The sequence below is a fragment of the Sorex araneus genome, chromosome 8 (genome assembly GCF_027595985.1).
Source record: "Sorex araneus isolate mSorAra2 chromosome 8, mSorAra2.pri, whole genome shotgun sequence".
NCBI lineage: Eukaryota > Metazoa > Chordata > Mammalia > Eulipotyphla > Soricidae > Sorex > Sorex araneus.
This window is the reverse complement of record NC_073309.1, coordinates 25,953,699-25,973,632: the sequence shown is the minus strand read 5'-3', so window position 1 is coordinate 25,973,632 and position 19,934 is coordinate 25,953,699. Positions and strand designations below refer to the sequence as shown.

General features: G+C 42.7%; 1 protein-coding gene and 1 non-coding gene across 2 annotated transcripts in view; one reads left to right on the top strand and one right to left on the bottom strand.

Moving 5' to 3' along the window:
- FTO (FTO alpha-ketoglutarate dependent dioxygenase) overlaps positions 1 to 19,934 on the top strand; it is a 441,299-nt gene that overhangs the window by 242,334 nt on the left and 179,031 nt on the right. Inside the window, exon 8 of the mRNA XM_055145006.1 lies at positions 13,589 to 13,713. Within this exon, the coding sequence (XP_055000981.1) occupies positions 13,589 to 13,713 (125 nt within the window). The remainder of the gene's footprint in view (positions 1 to 13,588; positions 13,714 to 19,934) is intronic.
- TRNAG-UCC (transfer RNA glycine (anticodon UCC)) lies at positions 5,356 to 5,429 on the bottom strand. Its single transcript has one exon. It is a non-coding gene; the product is annotated as a tRNA-Gly (tRNA).

The following is a 19,934-nucleotide window of genomic DNA, read 5'->3' as shown; positions in this document are numbered from 1 at the left end:
TGCTCTCTGAAGCATTGAAGTCAACATTTAGTTGTACCTATGCCAGTGGGGGCAGGGGGGTTTGCAGCATAAAATAGCAGGATGAGGGGCTGCTGGCGCCAAGGCCCGAGCAGCTGGCTTCTATAAACAACACTTTTTCCCCCTACCTCTTTGCCCTTTCCCCCCCCCGCCCCCCTTCTTTGGCTCTCTCATTTCCCCCCTCCCTTTGTATGTATTTTTCACTTTTCCTTGACAAACTCATAGATTGTAATTTATGATCATCTGAAACACAAAAGCTGCCAAAGGCAGCCCCCAGGTTAAATTTTGGGATGGTGAGGGGGGCTGGCCTCCATCCTCCATCAGTCTGGGCATTCCAGGGCATTCCAATCGCCTCGCCCCACCCCCGGCCGCCTGCCCCAGGACTTTTGTCTCGACTTCCCATAATACCAGGCTGCAAGTGAGTCACGTAGTGATGTCTGTACTGGTCTGAGGAGAAAAATGGGAGGGATTCTGAAAGGGGTGGGGCGGGGGAATTAATCATTTAAATTCATGGCTGGGACATTTTAGGACTGAAAACATATTACTATCCCTATATTCATTGATCTCAAGTCCCCTCAACCCCCCCCTCCCAATTTTTTTTTTTTAAGCACACTTTTGTGACTGCTGATACAAATAACAGTTTCTGACACTTGCCCAGCCTTTTGTGTGTGTGTGTGTGTGCCTGGCATTTTGCAGAGCACTTAAAAGGATTATCTTGTGTCATCCTCCTGAGAGCCTTAGGTGTCACGACATAGACTCCTTCACAGATGAGGAAGCTGATGAAAGAAACAGTCTCTCTGGAATCTTCCCCCACAGACATCCTCCGTTGCTCTTGGTTAGTGCCCTTAGCTCAGCGGGTCTGATAGAGAGATGTTGAAGTACGTCTCACTGGCACCCTTTGGGTGTTCATTTGGGGGAGCTGCTGAGATGCTCTTCAAATGAGGGTGGGTCTTGGAGAGGTCCTGAGGCAGGTACACCTTGAGGTAGAAATAAAGGCCGCTTTGTTGGCCGCCTCTTGAAGACCACCGCCTTCCTTTCAAGGAGGCGTTGTTTCTCGCCCGCTCTCTTGGGTGAGGAGACTCTGGTCATTGTGGGGGAGGGCAGGGCAGAAGGAAGACAGCAGCCTCAAGTAGTCCAGTAGACGTGGCCCCCCCAGAGGTGACGTGGTGTTATCTCTTAGCCGAGGTCATCCAGGATGTGTTTTCTCAAATTCAGGAAACAGAGGAAAGAAAGTTTGAACACTGTGTAAACATTAGCACCCCCAAACCCTCCTGCTCCTGGAGAGGGAGATAAAGTAGGCAAAAAAGGCTGAGCGGAATGTTTATTTGTTCTGCTGAGCTGTGGATCCAGGCCTGCGGGAAATCTTTGGTGGTGCCCAGTCCGGTGTAGAAAACGTGACGGCATCACTCAGCATTGAGCCGCGGAGGCCTCACAAAAGGGCCATCTTCAACTGACAATCAGTAAATGAAGGAAGACCTGAGATCGACCTTTCTTTGAAGGGACGAGGGCTATCTCAGTGGGTTCAGTGCCTTTCTTCCTTTTTTTTTTTTCTCTAAAGGGGGGTGGTGGCGATGGTGGCGGAGAAAAGAAGGGAAGGGAAAAAAAAAAAGTATTCCTGGACTTTTGAAGAGGGGAGCCCTGGTTGGGGTTTTGACAGCCCCTGGCAATGTTGATGTGAGGAAATAGCTTTCCCAGCTGATAACATCTTAAACCAAGTTTCTTCACAAGTTGAACCTTTAGCCCTCATTATCACTCGGAGCATATCTTTGTAATTTGTGTGCAGAGAGAAACGACAATCCTAACATGAGGCAGCTATGTCTATAAAAGTGTTCGGAATGGCTGTTTTTGTCCCGTCAGGACCTGATTACTTTATTGGGGAGGAGGAGGGCGGGGAGCTGGGAAGGTGGGCTGGGGGGCAGCTCTGACACCCTCCTCCTCCTTGTTCCTTTTGAGGTCACAAAACAGTAGCAGAATTCTTTGCTTGAAAAAAAAAATTTTTTTTTTCTGTTAAATTTTTTTCAAGTCAACTAAGCGGAGGGATTACCAGTCCTGTTTGTGGAAAACCAGGCATTTTATTTGACAAAGAGTCCTCTGATTTGTAAAAAGGATAGAGCAAATCTGCGTTTTAGAGGTAGAAAGGGTTAGCCTCTCAAAAGCTGTCGTCACCCCACATCAGAAAGAAACCCAAAGAATTAAAGACTTACATAGAATATAACTGTTGCTTTTATTCAGTGTGAGGATGTCTGAAAATGTTACATGTTACAAGTTACAGATATTACATATGTGCTTTTTTTTTTAATGCCCTAAAATCAGGATATATGAGAGTTACTCGGTGTAAATATATTCAAGCAGGGGCCTGGGAGGAAGCTAAGAGCACATGCTGTGAATGCGGGCAGCCTGGGTTTAATTCCTGACAGTGCATGGTCTCCTGAGATCCATAGATGATGACTCCTGAGCACAGAACGAGGAGTAGCCACTGAGTTCTGCCAGGGGTGACCCCACCCCCACAAAAATAAATTAATAAAGAAAGGAAGAAGGGAAGGAAGGAAGGAAGGAAGGAAGGAAGGAAGGAAGGAAGGAAGGAAGGAAGGAAGGAAGGAAGGAAGGAAGGAAGGAAGGAAGGAAGGAAACTATATCTAACAGGTATTCAGTGAGTTCCTCAGTTTTAATTGAATAAATTCAGAATTCAAAACTTTACCAGAAAAGATGTAACTCTAAAGCCTAGAATTCAAAGCTTAGAATCTTGGCTTTTCTTTCTTTCCTTTCTTTCTTTCTTTCTTTCTTTCTTTCTTTCTTTCTTTCTTTCTTTCTTTCTTTCTTTCTTTCTTTCTTTCTTTCTCTCTTTTTTTCTCTCTCTTTTTCTTTCTTTCTTTCTCTCTTTCTCTCTCTCTTTCTTTTTCTTTCTTTCTTTCTTTCTTTCTTTCTTTCTTTCTTTCTTTCTTTCTTTCTTTCTTTCTTTCATCTCTCTCTTTTCGGGTTGTATATACAGATAATTTTTTTTTGCTTTGGTTTTATGCATAATGTTTTGAGCGAGCGTAAACTAAAAACAATGGGGAATTCTTGGAAGTCCTGAGGATTCTGTGAACTGCCAGAGGCCAGATAGTTTCTTCACTGAAATGGAGAAAGGAGCACTTCTTGAGTGTGACCAGAGAGGAGTAAAACTATCCATTTTTAGACCCACTCTTCCAAATGAGTGCTATCCTTCTAAGTTACATCTAGGATTTATGTATTCTTGTTTTTCTGGATTCTTTTGCTTACAAATGAGTTTTATCGTTTTTTTTCCCCCTTCAGAATTATTATCAGAAAAAGTTTTAATCAAACCAATTTGTTTTGCTTATCGTTACCACCTGAATAGTACTCTGGCTTGACTGTTCACCTTATTGGCCAGCGTCTTGCTCTGGCCCGTGACTTGATTTCGTTTACTCAGTAAGCACCTTAACTGGAGTCTGCGTTCATGATGGGGTACAATATAAAGGCACTTGGAGAGCAGTAAGAAGGAATGAACAGGGGCCCTGTGTTCTGAAAGAGCTGTTATTCTGGAGGAGGAGACGCCTAGTGAACAGAGAAATGGGGTAGAACATGGCCTGGTTCATGAGATGCTTATAAGAAGTGTGTTTGGTGTGTGGCGGGGGGCACTTTCCTTAATTTGATAGGTGGAGATGATTCATGAAACGCTCCTCAGAGAAGGTATTAATTAAGAATATCTTCTTTATTAATTTCTTGAAGAAATTTATTTTATAAAAAATTGAAGATGAGAGAAGATACAATTTGTTCAGGAGTACCTATATTGAGAAGGGTATTTTTTTTTTATCATTTTGTAAAATATAGGCTTTCCAAAAGGTATGTATTTTTTTTAATCCCCCAATGAATAACCAAAGCATATTTGAACAGAACTACTCTAGTGAATTTTTTTTTGATGCCAAAGTTCCCTTTTCTTTTTTTTAAGCAATACTATTAGTATTGGTTTCTCACATTCCTTATCTTTTTTGACCTGAGGTACTTGCTGGCAATGCCCAGGCTTCATAAAGACAACGTAAAACCACTGCTATAGGGCAATGCTTATTTGAATTTAAAAGAAGGTAAGAAATTCCGGACTTGTGCTTTCAAACGATGGCTCTTGTAGCAGGGGGCAGACGGGATGAAAGGGGTGAGAGTCAGTGCCATTTTCCTCCACAATTCACACGAGAGATGAAGAGTTTGAGTCAGACTGAACAGGGAGGAGTGACAGGATTTAATATTTAGGCATCGGAGTCCAGTGATGGGGGTGGGAAGGAGACTGGAAGGATTCCTGGGGGTCGAGTTTGGATGATGGCCTTGATGGTGGTGGCGTCAGTTGCTGTTCTTGGGGAATGCAAGAGGAGCCAGTTCATGAAAAGGGAAGAGATTCAAAGCTGTTCAGATGTGGGGAAGCTGAGCGTGAGAGGCCATAGTCGAGGCCCGTGTTTCAGAGGAACCCGCCAGTTGTTAGTTGTGTAGGGCTTGCGCTCCGCAGGTGGTTTGCTCGAAGACAGACATGTAGCTTCATTAGCCCTCTGGGGGGGAGGTGGTCACCCACCCTGAGTGCACGAGGGAGACGTGAGCAAAGTAGCAAGGACAGAGCCCCAGGCTTGCAGTAGTCGAGGCTGGCAGATGGGGAGTTTAAGAAAAACAGATCAAGTGTTCGGTGATGATCTTAGAGATGGGGGCTGTGCCGGAGAGGGAGGGCCAGTAAAATTAGGATTCATTCTTTTCTTTTTTGTGTGTGTGTCCATGTCTCTTTATGTTATTGCCATTATCACAAAAATATACTTATATCACTATTACTTATAACAAAAACCTACATAATATTTTAAAAATACACCCTAAGCAAACAATTACTTCTGTCTCTAATAGTAAGAGACAGTATGTTACAATCTTTCTCCATAGATTCTGAACACAAACAGACCTGGGTCATATCCCAAAACAAATTTCATATTTTACTTTGCAGTAATCCTTCAGGAATGAATCCTTCTCAAGTAATCAATATTTTTTAATTTTTAAAAATGTTTTATTTTTTTTATTTTATAAGTTAGTTGACAATATTTGATTACAGTTAATATTCAAACACCAATCCCACCACCATGACACCTTCCCACCACCAAATTCAGGATGTTTCCACCCCAAGCCCCAATCCCTGTCCCAAAACACAACCAAAATAATATATTTTGTATTGTCTGTTATGAAGAACTGCTGAACATGCTTGCAAAAAAGTGTTCATATCGGAAACAGTGTGAAGATTGTTCAATTTTGGCAGGAGTCATTAAGACAGTCTATAGGATATCTTATTTTTTTTTTATGATGATGTGTATCTAGACTGTGTGCATTGGCCGGGAATCGAACCCGGGTCAACTGCTTGGAAGGCAGCTATGCTCACCACTATACCACCAATTTGCTTATTTGAGGAGGCATGTTTTCCTGGTGGTCAAGGCCTGGAGTCTGAGAGTGAAAGAGGTTTACATGTCAGTATTTACTAAAGACTACCTCTTATAGCCTAATCCACTGATGTGCCTAAAGCAGCACACACGGGTGTGGTTTTAACATACTTGCTTGTATTCTCTGGTATACACTCTCTGTCCCTCTCAGAGAGGCTGACAAGCTACCAACAGTATCCCGCCCGCACGGAAGAGCCTGGCAAGGTCCCCGTGGTGTATTCGATATGCCAAATACAGTAACAATATAGTCTCATTCCAAATACAGTCTCATTCCCCTGACCCTGAAAGAGCCTCCAATCGTTGAGAAAGATGAGTAAGGAGAGGCTGCTAATATCGCAGGGCTGGGACGAATGGAGACATTACTGGAGCCTGCTCAAGCAAATCGATGAATAACGGGGTAACAGTGATACAGTGATAGGATATCACTACTAACATGTTGTTAAAGTTTGGGTGATGTGAGCTTTGGTATATATATCTGAAAATATGTGTGTATATATATACATATATATATATGTCCCACATGGCAGAGCCTGGCAAGCTACCCGTGACATACTCGACATGCCAAAAACAATAACAACAATGGTCCTCATTCCCCTGATCCTGAAAGAGCCCCCAATGTCATCGGGCTACAGTAGCATGCTACGGGGCGAATGGAGATGTTACTGGTGCCCGCTCGAGCAAATCGATGAACAATGGGATGACAGTGATACAGTAATATGTGTGTATATATATATGTATACGAATATATACAAATCATAGAGGTGATTTGTATATATATATATTGCCCTACTCCAGTGGCAAGCTCCCTACTAAAGACCAGTTCTCCTGCTCTTTATTCCTATTGCCTTTGGACATTTGGTATTCCCCTATGAAGTTTCATTATATCCCCCATATGAGGGAAAATTCCGCATCTCTTCCTCTTCTTCTGACTAACTTTACTCTACAAGATACTATCCGGATTCATCCACATAGCAGCAGATTGCATGACTTCATCTTTTCTTGAGGCCGAATAGTATTAGTATTGATTCTTAAACAGCAACAGCAAAGCAAACTTATGCGCTAAAGATGGGTACCTTCTACCCCAGAGATATGGAAAAGAATATACCTCAGGTGGCTGTTTTATGGTTGTGATCATTGAGTAATTGTCTGATTCCCTTTTAAAGAAATATTTTTCCCCCATTTACATTAACAGACAAGTCCTGGCATCCTTTTGTTAAAGGATGTACTGGGCAAATGACCCACACAAGAAGCCACGGTGAGGTTCTCTGGTCAGCTGCATTCCACAACCATGAAAAGAAGCCGCAGCTCAGAGCTACCCGCTGGGGTGAACTGCCAGCATATAAGAAGATGCTTTTGGTCTTTTCCTAATGGGTCCATGTTTCTATAGATTTCTGTTGAAAAGAACTGCTAACAAAATGAAATTTAACCTCCAGAGTGTGTTACCCAAATCTGTGGTTTCCCTTTTCCCATATTTTGAGGGGGGAGAGCAGGGAGAATGTGTTGTTGGTAGTAGGAGACTTTGAAAATTAGTGCTTGTTTGAAGACAGGACTACGTGGCCACCAATGGGATAATGAACTATTCACATTTTCTGGGTAAGCCAACCCTTGAAGAAACGACACTATTTATAAGGAGAAAAGTAGCATTATTCATTTTCCTTGTGAAAAGGAATGCTCTTTGACATCCTAACGTCTACTTTTATACATGTCTTCTTTTGAACTTTCAGGAAAGACTCAATTTTTAACACTTCATACACTAAGTGATTTGGTGTACCTATTCTTTCCGAATGCTTAAAAATTGTCATAGAATTTCTGTCCTTCAAATCAATTTCTCTGTATTTTTTTACTATTGGATAAAAGTGTTTATTTAGCCAGTAGTAAACATTTTTTGGCCAAGTAAAAGTTTTGTTTAGAGATTATGAAGAAGAAAAGTGAGAAAATAACATTCCAGAGAAGACATGGGCTTTTCCAAATAGGAGTGAGCCATGAGGTCACCTGTGGAGATGCGGGATGGAGAGGCACCTGGTTTAAAGAATTTTTAAGTGAACTTGTTCCCCATTATTCTTCCTTGTCCTGGAAATGTATTAAAGATAATGCTTAAATTTTATACATTTTACATGATCAAAATTAAAATTGTTGGCCTACAATTTGATGAATTTCGGCCTATGTATAAAAACCATGTAATCACTACCACCATCAGGATACAGAATAGTTCCATCATTCCAACTGTCCCTCCTGCCGTCCCCTCGTAATAAACTTGCACCCATCCTAACCCCTGACAACAGCTGATCTCTCCTCTGTCCCTATCATTTGCCTTTTCCAAAATGTCTGATAAGAGCAGTCGTACTATGTTTCCTCTTTGGAGATTGGCTATTTTCACTTGACATCAGATCTTTGAGTCTCATCCGTGTGGATGTATGTATCATGCTCATTCATTCATGGGGTTGGGAGTGCTGGGCTATATCTAGGTCTGTGCTGAAGAGTCATTTCTGGGGGCTGGAGCAATAGCACAGCGGGTAGGGCATTTGCCTTGCACGCGGCCAACCCGGGTTCAATTCTCAGCATCCCATATGGTTCCCTGAGCACCACCAAGAGTAATTCCTGAGTTCAGAGCCAGGAGTAATCCCTGTGCATTGCTGGGTGTGACCCCCAAAGCAAAAAGTAAATAAAAAAAAAAAAGAGTCACTCATGGAGGTGCTGGGAATACCATATGTGGTGTCAAAGATTGAACGGTGGTTGAATATGCAAAACAAGTATCTTATCCACTGTACTCTCTCTCTCTCTCTCTCTCTCTCTCTCTCTCTCTCTCTCTCTCTCTCTCTCTCTCTCTCTCTCTCTCTGAGGCCTGTTCATCCCTTTCTATGGCTGAGCTTTATTCCATTGTGTGGATGTATCATGGTGTGCTGATCCAATTACTGTTTTTTGGTAGACACTGAAATGGTTTTCAGCTTTGTTTTGTTTTGCAGTTATGGATAAAGCAGCTATAAATATTTGCCTATGTTTTGGTGTAAATATAATTTTGAAATTTCCTTAGGTAAATCTTTAGAAATGAGGTTGCTGTGTCATATGACAGAAGAAAAAGGATATAGAGGGGTGTATGTGTGTGTGTGTGTGTGTGTGTGTGTGTGTGTGTGTGTAACTTAATTAGAAACTGTTTACCAGAATGGCAGGACTTTGCATTCCCACCAACAATGTGCAAAACTTTTAAAAAGCTTGAATGCAGTTTTAAGGCGCTTGGGTTGGGGTTGGCAGATTATGTTTCTCAGTGCTTTGGGGTTTTGAAGAGATGGTAACAGGGAGAGAACCCTTAGGTGCTCCATGAAAGCTTCGAAGCATGGGCAGCAGTCTTCAGCACTGTTTCTCAGCCTTTTTCCCACCGTGGCCCCCTTTTAACCATGGGTCCTTACCCCTCAGGCTCTGGCATCCCCACTTATGCAGTTTTTACTTGTCACTCCTTTGGACTTCTCCTGGGAATGTGGTTCCCAGTGAGAAATGCTGATCCACCGGACTTACCCAGGGTGATGCCGGGAGGTGATCTGAGTCTTGCACATAGTTCTCACTGAACTGCTCTTAGAAAGTGTTTTCCTATTCACTTCCTTTTCAGTCCTTGTCAGTAAGTTTGGGAGGCTCACGGGGTCCAGTACACTTGTCACATTCTTCAACACTGGTTGATGTCCTCTAAGAAGGAGGGTGCAGGCTCAGCCTCACAGCCAACAGAGAACAATAATCTCTGTCTAGAATCAGTTAAACATGGCTTTGTCTTTAATTGATTACTTTTTATGTTTAACTTCTCGTATATGATAATTGCCCTTTTTTTTTCATTTTTTTTCCCTCTGGAAGTTAAGTGATTCTGTATTTTGAAGGAAGGGTAAATTTAAAAAAAAAATGCTAGGTATTTATTATATAGTTGTTTTACAAATATGCCAAGAATTAGGAGACTGTGCTAGAATGGATGCAGTTGGGAAAACTGGATTAGGAATCTTATGACATGCAAATTCATGAAGCATTCCATATTTTTGAGTATAAGAAAACAGCCAAAGACCTCCAGAACCCAGCCATAGTTATGCTCAAGGCCCCTCTCCACATGTTCAGACGAGCCTCACGCATGAAGGATGTGGTAGAGGATCCCAGGTGTGTGGAATCCTGGGCTGAGATCTCCAAGCCTGCTCGGATCAGGACTGGGCCTCTTCCACCCAGATCCCACATTTTCCAGTAGTTAGTCGGTCACACCCAGAAACTGTTCCCAGCATCGTGTAATCCCATCAACAACCAACATCCAGAGACTATAAAACCAAGCTCCCAGAAGCGATATCTTATAGCCTAGTTCTCCCTCTCAGAGAACCTGGCAAGCTACGGAGAGAGTTTTCCTGCCCACATGGGAGAGCCTGGCAAGCTCCCCATGGTGGTGGTGTATTCATATGCCAAATACAGTAACAATGATGGGTCTCATCCCCCTGACCCTGCAAGAGTCTCTAAAGTAATGTGTCACAGTTGGGAAGGACGAGTAAAGAGAGGCTGCTAAAATCTCAGGACTAGGGCGAATGGAGACGTTATTGGGTCCGCTCGAGCAAATCAAGGGTCAATGGGATGATAGTGATAGTGATTATTTCAGTAGAACTCCAAGTGAATCTTTTAGTGAAGTGAACAGAGCTCATTGGTGAAGCACATAATTTTCTCAGTTTATCTTCCATTGAGTTTTGTTTTTACAATACGTGTCTTTCAAGTTTCTTAGTTATTCAAGGATATAATATTTATATAATATTTGTTTGATATGTTTTTATGAAATTCACTAGGTGAGCAATGGATTAGGGTTAAACTGAATGGTACCATGCTTTTGTGGAACTTAAATTTTTTAAATCCTTCCCAATTCCCATTTTAAATGATACTCAGGATCCACATAACTTAAACTCTGGATAAGGTTTAAGTTAAGTGAATGACAAAGAAAAGATAAGTGACCTTTTAAAAATTTATTTTACTTAATTTTATTATTGGACTGGAGCGATAGCATAGTGGGTGGGCATTTGCCTTGCACATAGCTGACCCGGGTTCCATTCCTCCGTCCCTCTCAGAGAGCCCAGCAAGCTACTGAGAGTATCTTGTCTGCATGGCAGAGGCTGGCAAGCTACCCGTGGCGTATTCAATATGCCGAAAACAGTAACAACAAGTCTCACAATGGAGACGTTACTGGTGCCCGCTGAAGCAAATCGATGAACAACGGGAAGACAGTGCTACAGTGCAGTGCAGTGCTAATTTTATTATTGGTGGGGTGTTGGGGTGAACAGGGTTGGCTGCTTACAAAAGTTATTTTAATAGTTAAAGGGAGACATAATTTTATTTTCATCATTTCTTTGGAGCTATCTGCTTTTATCATCTGTGTAATACTTTTTTTGTGAATTGGTAAAATAATATGTATCTACAGAAATAGTGAAAAACACAGGTTTTTTTTTTAAGGTCCCCCTCTAACTTTTGGTACATGAAGTGAGGTATCAAAGATTAGGAACTGTTTAGCAGTTTATTGATGTTCAGCCTTTCAAATTAGATGTCTTTTAGATTAGAGGTAACAAATTGTCTGTCACTGGAGGTTTTTTTTTTTTTTTTTTTGCTTTTTGGGTCACACCTGGCGATGCACAGGGGTTACTCCTGACTCTGCACTCAGGAATTACCCCTGGCCGTGCTCAGGGGACCATATGGGATGCTGGGATTTGAACCCGGGTCGGCCGCGTGCAAGGCAAACAAACGCCCTACCCGCTGTGCTGTCGCTCCAGCCCCAGTCACTGGAGTTTTAACCACTGATTTCTCTTTTTTGTTTTGTCCATTTAGTATTTAAAACCTGTGAAAAATTCATTTTTGATACTGAAAAAATGAAGTATTTTTACATAAGAGAAATACAGATCTCTTATTTATTGTGAAAATTCATAAATTTTAATCTCCGAACCTGCTTTGCCAAACGGTAGAATTCGCTAGAGCTAAATAGTGTTTGCCTTTGTGGACAGAGCATATATTCTCTTCAAGAACCTTGGTTTAACTCATTTATGTTCCCTTCTCAGCCCTCGTGGGTAAGATATTTGAAATTGTGACTCCTGTGCTCACCAGATGACTTAGGTTTTTGCAGTAGAATTAATTAGAAGAAGCTGATCATTCCTTCCTGAGCTGGACTGAAAATATTGCATGCAAGCTGACAGAATGTCCAGAAGATCTGGCCCGGGATCGTAGATGTAATAGTTAATCTCGGAAGCGAGATTAGGGTCCTTTCCCTGACTTGTGTTAGTGCATTTATCTTAGATTCTTTCCAGCGGGGATACCACTTCCTGTCTTATCTGTTTATATCATAGGGGTTTTGATTGTAAGCAACAGAAACAGAGTCTGGTGAATTTGAACAAAGTGGGGGTTTATTGAAAGGATTATTGGAAAGCTCAGAAATATCAAAGAAGAGAATGATCTGGACTCAGGAGTTAAAGAAACCAGGAATGCTCTTGGGAACTGTGGGGAGGGGGAAGAGCTCAGGACATTGATAAATTGCCTCCAAATCTTTTCCCCTTCTTCATTTTTCTTCTTAAGCTTCCAAAGATGCTTGAAGCGAGGGGCAGGGTGGCCTCACACTCTTGATATAGTTGGGGCGGGGGGGGGGGTAGTAGGCCACTTTGAGAAGCTCTCTAAGACACTGTACAGCAAAGGAAATGTGGCATCAGAGACCTGGGGGGTAGGGGACGGGGAACTAGGTTTAGCTAGAAGGCAACCAAAACAGCACCTAGTCACTACAACTCCTCTGCAGGTTGTGCTCTAGACATAAAATGCGCACCACACAACGCTCTGGAGGAATAGCATCTCAGATTCCGTGAGAACCACGTTCTGAGCATGTTCTTTAACTAAACAGATGTACTGGCATCAGTTAGATAAAGAATATATTGAGTAACCAGGACACAGAAAAACGACAATTTCATATCATTTAGCAGTTGGCCTTGGTTAGAAACGGCTCCCAAGATACCACGCTAACTCTTTTTGATGGGAAACATTTATAAATTCCAAAGGTTTCTACTCCGGTTACATGAAGATAAATGCACGTGATGAAAAGTTCTGTGATTAAAACGGAGAAGGTATTTGCTAACCTCAAATTTCAAGTACCAAGAGAATACTTTTCCTTGTTCCCCGTATTGTTTTGATAGTGTTACATAAATTTTCATGTTTAAAATAACACGCGTGCAACGAGAGCCTAGAAATGGTGAGTGGGAGATAAAATTGAAAGGCCTCTTTCAAAAAAAGTTCGGATGGAATGGTGCTTCTTACAAGAGAGCAGAGTGGGCTGTGCTCGAGTCTAAAGTGCTTCTAAAAGCAACATCTCCATTCTGCAACGGGAGGTAGAGGCTCAAGTGCCTCTCTCCTCACCTGTGCGACTGATTTCTTTAAGGGACCATAGTCTCCTCTGGGGAGTAAGTGATTCCTCCCGAAATCCTAAGTGTGCTGTGTTTGGGAAGCCCTGAAATACAGTCGAAGTCCGGAGTAGAATTTCAGTGAGAAAGAGATTCATTGAGATCTGATACTCATTTTTTATTTATTTTTTGGTGCTTTTATTGTTTCTTTCTCTGCAAGATCTTGATTTGCAACAAGCAAGGAAAATGAGTGAAGGGGTAGGGGAGGGGGGAACACTGGCATGGCTGGAAATCGAAATGAATGATTCAAATAGGAGAGGCCGTGCAGAAAGCCTCAGCTGGGTGACAGGAAGCAGAGGGAGCGAAAGTCAGAGACTGCTCTTTGTAAGAAAGCCAAACAAACAACTCACAGTGAAGTGTACGTGAAATTCATTTCTAATAATAGTTCATGGTAGGCAATTCCCAGGGAAAAAAAAAATCGTTGGTGTGCTGAGAAAATTAGAGTGAAAAATGCACAGTATCTTGATGTGTTACTTAAGGCAATGGAGCTTTAGAGTTTACCTTATGTGCCATGTACATTGATTAAATACAAAATATATGTTGGCCATTTTTGACCATCATTTACTGTATTGATTTGTTAGCAGGGGAACTGTAATAAAAAAGCCATTGATTTACTGTCCTTATTTGCTTATGGGCTTTTTTTTTAATTATTAATTTTTCACTTTTTCTTTTTCCTTTTTGGATCATTTCTTCTAGACAAATGCCATACTTCGTGAAGTTAGCAGAGAGGGGCTCCCCGTGGAACAAAGAAATGAAATCTTGACTGCCATCTTCGCCTTGCTTACCGCACGCCAGAACCTGAGGAGGGAATGGCATGCCAGGTTAGTCCTGCTCTGAACTGGGATTTGTTGTCCCTGGAAGCCGCAGTTGGCTAAGCTTTTCCATGCATTGGTCTCATCCCTCTTGTTCAAAGGGCAACGGATAATAATCTAGTTACTGATGCTTTCAGCCAAAGTTCGCTTTCCTGCACATGGTCCCTACACTAATTGTAATGAAACATAAAGTCCTCTGTCGGTCTCTATGATTTATCCCTGATTCTAACAATTGGTATAAACGTTTGCATCTTGTGCATAGTGCAATCTAAGTATCTGCTGCCGAAGAACCTTTTCGGTCAACATTCTAAAAGACTGGCAGCGCTGTGTAGATAGGACAAACGTCGGAAATATCCACAGAGTATTCTTATATCACTCACTGAAAGGTGGATTGCTTGAAAATGGTCATTGATCCACCAGACAGGACCGAGGTGGAATTTCTACTGTCTCCCAGTTTCACTGGACGTGGGCTTACCTCTGTGCTTAGAAAGCTCTTACTGGTATAAAGCTTTTCCAGGTCATCGGCGTGTGACAAAATTGGTGCTCACATACTAAATATCATTGTATCCTGCTTTTATTTGAAAAGTAATTGACGGGTGAAAGGTGGAATGGAGCCGGTTTCCAGAAATGTTAGGGTTACCATTCAGCTACATAGTTTGTAAAGATTATTGAATTATCATTTGACTCTTAGCAAAAGGGGGAAGGGACGGGGGGATCGTGCTTTATCTTATCCAAGTCTTATTTGATGCTGAAAGTTCCGTGTGCCTGGAAGTCAAGTACATTTATTGACAGCCATAATATTCTCCGAATGAGTTCATGCAACAGAATTTGCAGTAATTGATGGCTTTACTGCTAACAATTATCATAAAAATAGATTTGCCTGAACATGGCTCGAGATGAGCATTTTCCAAGAATGGCGAGATGAAGGAGTATGATTGCTTCATTCTGAGTGGGTATGGGAAAGCAGTTTTCTTCATGCATGGGTATAATCCCTAAACTCAGACTTCCATTGCAATGATTTTTAAATTCCCAATGCAACTCTCTTTCTCATGCTCCCTTTGTGTAGTGTTGGTGGGATAAATAGCAGTTGCAACTACATTACTTAAATGGTCTCAAATTTAAGTTTCAGTAATAAATTTAAATTTTTCCTTTCTATTACATTTTAAGTGTGTACGTTCATTTAAGTGCACATTGTCTTAAACAATGAAATGTCAGTGTGGGGACTTCGAAGAGGCTGGTTTTTGTTTTAGTTTGTTTTGTTTCTTGTTTTCTCCCTATTGTATTTTATCTTTTTTCGACCTGGGAATACTTAGGAACTAAGAAAGAGAGAAAAAAAATTCTGTGATCCTTTTCCTACCCCATCCCACCCTTCCCGAACCAGCGCAGCTCAGAGACCCAAGTACGGAGAACGGTGTCTTCTGGTGAGCTCATCTGGTGTGTTAACAGTGATTTCCTGATACACCAAATCATCAGACAACAGAGGCAGCGTGGGCTGTTTAGAAGAGAGTCTGGCTTCAGCCTCTCCGGCCCTTACTGCTAACAGTTTAATCAGGGGCTGGAGCCAGTGTTGAAGTTGATGTAGTCTAGCATCTGAAACAAGAATTCCCAAGTACTTTGGGTGAGGGGAGGAGCCGCGCAAGGGCGCTGCAGCTGACACTCTGCAGACCTCCTGCAAGTCCCAAGCCTGAAAGAGCGCAGGACGAAGAGCGTCCTCAGAGTATTAAATAACCATCACGGCCGCCTCCACCCCCCTGCTTGATGTTTCCCATCCCGGTGACCGATCTGAAGGACTCGGGCCTCCCCGTGATCCCGAGAAACAGACCGCTGTTACCATACACCTTGCTCTCCCCGCAGCTTCAAAGCTTGCCCTGGCGTCTGGAGTCAGGCTCGGCCAGCGTGAGGCGGGGAGAGGGGGTGAGAGTGGGAAGGCATCGCCCGCTCCGGGGCCCACTGGGTGCAGGGAGCTGCCCCATTCTGGAATTACCAGAGCGGGGTGGGGGTGGGGGGATGGGCGGAAGGTGCTTTGACAGAAACATCATAAGTGCCCGCCAAAGGCCACGCAGTAGGTTAGCGTGTTCTGCTTTCATCAGAAACTATCCAGGGATCCGTTAGATCAGATAATAGATTTTTTTTTTCCTTTTTGCCCCTGAAAGCTAAATACAGATGACTCTTATTACCCGATATTGCACGTTGGAGAAATGTGCTAGGAATTGTGCAGCTCCCAGAAATTATCGAGGTGAGCGGAGACTCTGTGGCCGGCAGAAACTTTGGTGTTGGTCTGTTGTCACAAAGGTCGCCCCACCGCCCCGGCCCTGGCAGGCTCCTCAGGACCATGAGACAGGGGGAGAACATGTTCAGCAAAACTTGCCATTTCGTTTTAAGATTTTTTTTTTCTTTTTAAAATCTCTCCCGGGCCAGGAGCTGAGCCATTGTTTGGGAGTTCCCAAGTCTCTTAAACTGAAAGCATATGTTCCCTGTAATTTAGCTTTTGGAGGAAAGTGTCAATTCTGCATGACTCAGGGTAACCGAGTTTGTCACAGTGTCACCCAACCCTGCGACTCCAGAGGCACATCTGAGTGCCGTGGGTTTCCTTCCCCAAGCTCGGTAATCCCATAAACAACCCTCTCCAAATAGGCTTATTAGGGCTGTCTATTCACTTCCCCGGAGCTGAATGATGCAAAGTACATTGGGAGAAGCTGGATGAATGCAGGGTAAGTGTTAACAGAAGTGGTACAGAATTTCTGAAGATTTGGCTTTGTTTATACAGTCCACTCCGCCTGATGGACAGCTTGTTATAGCTTTTAAAGAACTGGGCAAGCCCTCTGATCTGACCCCTTCTTGACCTCTGCAGCCCAAAGGTCAGTCTGCAGCTAATAAACTCCGAGGTTCTTAGGCTCTACTGTAGGAAGAGGCAGAAAAAAGAGCAGCTGCAAGGACTGGGTGTCCCCGCGTAGGCTGCATTAGGGTCACTCTCTGATAATGAAAATGATTACCAAATTATATGGAAGTTTAACCGCAATAGCGAGTGAGAGGAGGGTGGGGCTCAGTGTATTAGGTTTGATAAATGAACTGTGAAGAGGCCCATCTGCCTCTCAACATCTTTTCTCCCCCTCTCTCCCTACCAAGGGGAAACATTTTAAAATAACAGCAGTACATATAGACTCAATGACCCATGCAAGGAGCTGGAATGGATTAAGATTTAATGGTGACAGTGGAAGAAATTATCATTTGAAAAGTGCGCTAAAGAAAAGGTACAGTTCAATGCCCAGGCCGGAGTTGTTTTTTCTAAATAAAATATTGTTAAAATCAGTGTCTTTCTGTTCTTCGGCTCTCCAGGGTATTTCCCAGATTGTGGATAATTTTGAGGGCGTATTTATTCTAGGATAATTATCCGTAGGTCAGCTTAAGGGAAGGAATGGGTTTCCCTTTGCCTCGACCATGTCAAGATGAGAATCAAATATTTTATTTCTGCCTGCTCGCTCGGTTTAGAGAATGTGGATAAATCAAGGATTAGAGAAAATGCCTTACAAAAATAAGTAAATAAATAAATAAATAAGTGTTCCATTTCCATCTCCAGCCACTGAACAATATGTATGATTTTTGCACACTTTTATTCTACTCCAACTTGGCGGGTTTTTTGTAAAAAGAAAAAAAAAGCAGCAGAAGAAAGCACATAGTGTTAATTGAGTAGATATATTTGTTCCTTTATTCCTTTTCTTTTTTCCCAAAGAAACATCATAGTGATGCTAATTAGTACCAACAATGGGCAGATCACAAGCTATATGTTCACTGGCTGTCAATTCATAAGAGTAAATCTATTTAAAGCTCCCCCAGCTTCCTGTGTCCACGGAGGAGCCTGATTTCAAAGCCAGCAGCCGTGGAGCCCGTCAGCCTCTGACCTCGGCAGAGAGACTTGGCACCTCCCGGGCCTGGACTTCGTGCAGCGGGGTGGATTTTGTTCAACACACATTTTGGTCTCCGCGTATTTTGCATGCTGGCTGTGTACAAAGTGCTGCCCGAGAAGCTGCGCTTCAGAGAAGCTGCCCAGCAGCCGGTGTAGGAGAATGAATCTGGGGAGGAGCGTGTAGTGAGTTCCCAGAAGGAGGCAGTGGAAGGAAGGGAAGTGGTGGAGCCACCGTTGCTGCTCAAGAGAATGGCGGGTCACTCACGTCCGACAAAGCGCTTCATTGTAGGGGACTTTGGGACATCTAGGGTGACTGTAATATTGACAGCCTCTGAGGTTGAACTGTATTGTCTCCATCATACAAACCTCCTCCGGATGAGGGTGATATTTTTTTTTTTTTTGAGTCATACCCGGCGGTGCACAGGGGTTACTCCTGGCTCTTTAACTCAGAAATTACTCCTGGCGGTACCATATGGGATGCTGGGGATCGAACCAAGGTTGTTCGTATGCAAGGCAAACGCCCTCCCCACTGTGCTATTGCTCCAGCCCCATGAGAGTCATATTGTGAAGAGAAATGAGAAGTTTCTCACCACTGCCAGGCGATGGCATTACTTTTCATCTTGGGGTTGGACTCGATTCTGTGTGTGCGTGAGGATTGACTAGTGGGCGGGTTGCTGGCTATGAAGGAAAGTGTGGGGAGCTACACAGCACTTAGAGCGTCCACTGTGCTTCTTTTCTTTTAACTGAAAGCAGTATCTTGACTTTTTGGCTAAGTAAGGTGCATATACAAAAATTAAGATGAATGCTGGGTCATCAGGGTCTTAAAAAATGAAGGTGTAATTCGTATAGCATAAAGCAATGGGGCGGGGAGGTTGTGTGGCCATCACTGTTATCTCCAGAGCATTTTCCTTATCCCAAAATGAAATGCAGTCCCTGTCAATAGCCTTGCTTAATTCCCTTTCTGTGCAACCAGTAGTCTACCTTCTGTCTAGAGATTTGTCCAGTTTGAGCATATAATTAGAAGCCTTTAATTCATGGCCTTTAGTACCTTTTTTTTTTTCCCACTTAGCAAAATGTTTCCAAGTTTCACTAATACTGTAGTACATAATTTTACTCATTTTTCTGGGCAAGTAATGTTCCACTGTATGGACATACCACAGTTTGTTGGTCTGTTAATCAGTTGATGTACGTTTGGGTTCTTTCTCAATTTTGGTTATAAATAGATAATGCTTGTATGTGCATTCATGTGTGGGTCTGAGTGGCCTGTTTTCACTTTCTTTGAATATCTACCCAGAAGTAGAGTTGCTGGGATCTGTGCTGACTCTCTGTTTAACTTTTTGAGGAATTACCTGACTTTTTTCCACAAGGTTTTATTTCTCTACAAGTTGCCAACACTTACTATTTTTGCCCTTTCTGGCTATCAACTTCACAGTGTTGTCTTATTGTGACTTTGATTTGAATTTCCCTGACAACTAATGCTTTTGCAAGTTTTCATGTGCATATTTGAAAACATTAGTTTTTTTGTTTTTTAATTTTAAAAGTCACTCTTTAATAAGACCTTTCTTCTCTAGAATAATCCAGCAACCTCTGGAGCCAAAGCGTGTTTAGCGACTCTTGTCAGAGATTCTATTTGTAGATGGAGGAGGAGAATTTAGGATTAGGATTTAAGGTCAGAAGATATAAATCAGTGTTAGTGGGAGTCACATAAACAAGAGAGATCAGCTTCAAGTATGTAAATAATATGTGTAAAAAGGAAATTAATGATATGAGGTGTTTCATTCTTTAAAAAAAAATTTTTTTTTTTGCTTTTTTTGCTCTTTTTGCTTTTTGGGTCACATCTGGCTATGCACAGGGGTTACTCCTGGCTCTGCACTCAGGAATCACCCCTGGCAGTGCTCAGGGAACCATATGGGATGCTGAGAATTGAACCCGGGTCGGCCGCATGCAAGGCAAATGCCCTGCCCGTGTGCTATTGCTCCAGCCCCTCTTTTTTAAATTTTTATCACAGCACCATGACTTGCAGAGTTGTCCAGAACAAGTTGTGATCAAACAATAGTCCTACCACCAAGGTCACTTTCCCTCTGCCAATGCCCCCAGGTTCTCCCCCCCCCCCACGCCCCCAGCCCCCCTACCTCCGTAGAAGACACATTTTTAAGTTTAGTTATTGTAATTTGGGCCTTTGGCTTACATTGTTGTCATTAGCTCTGTGGTTTAGGCCTATCCATATACCTCACTTCTATACCACCCATATGCCCAAGACCCCTGGCCCTGCCCCTCTACCTCTTCTTCCTCTTCCCCACCTTGGGATTTCTTTCCTTTCCTGGCC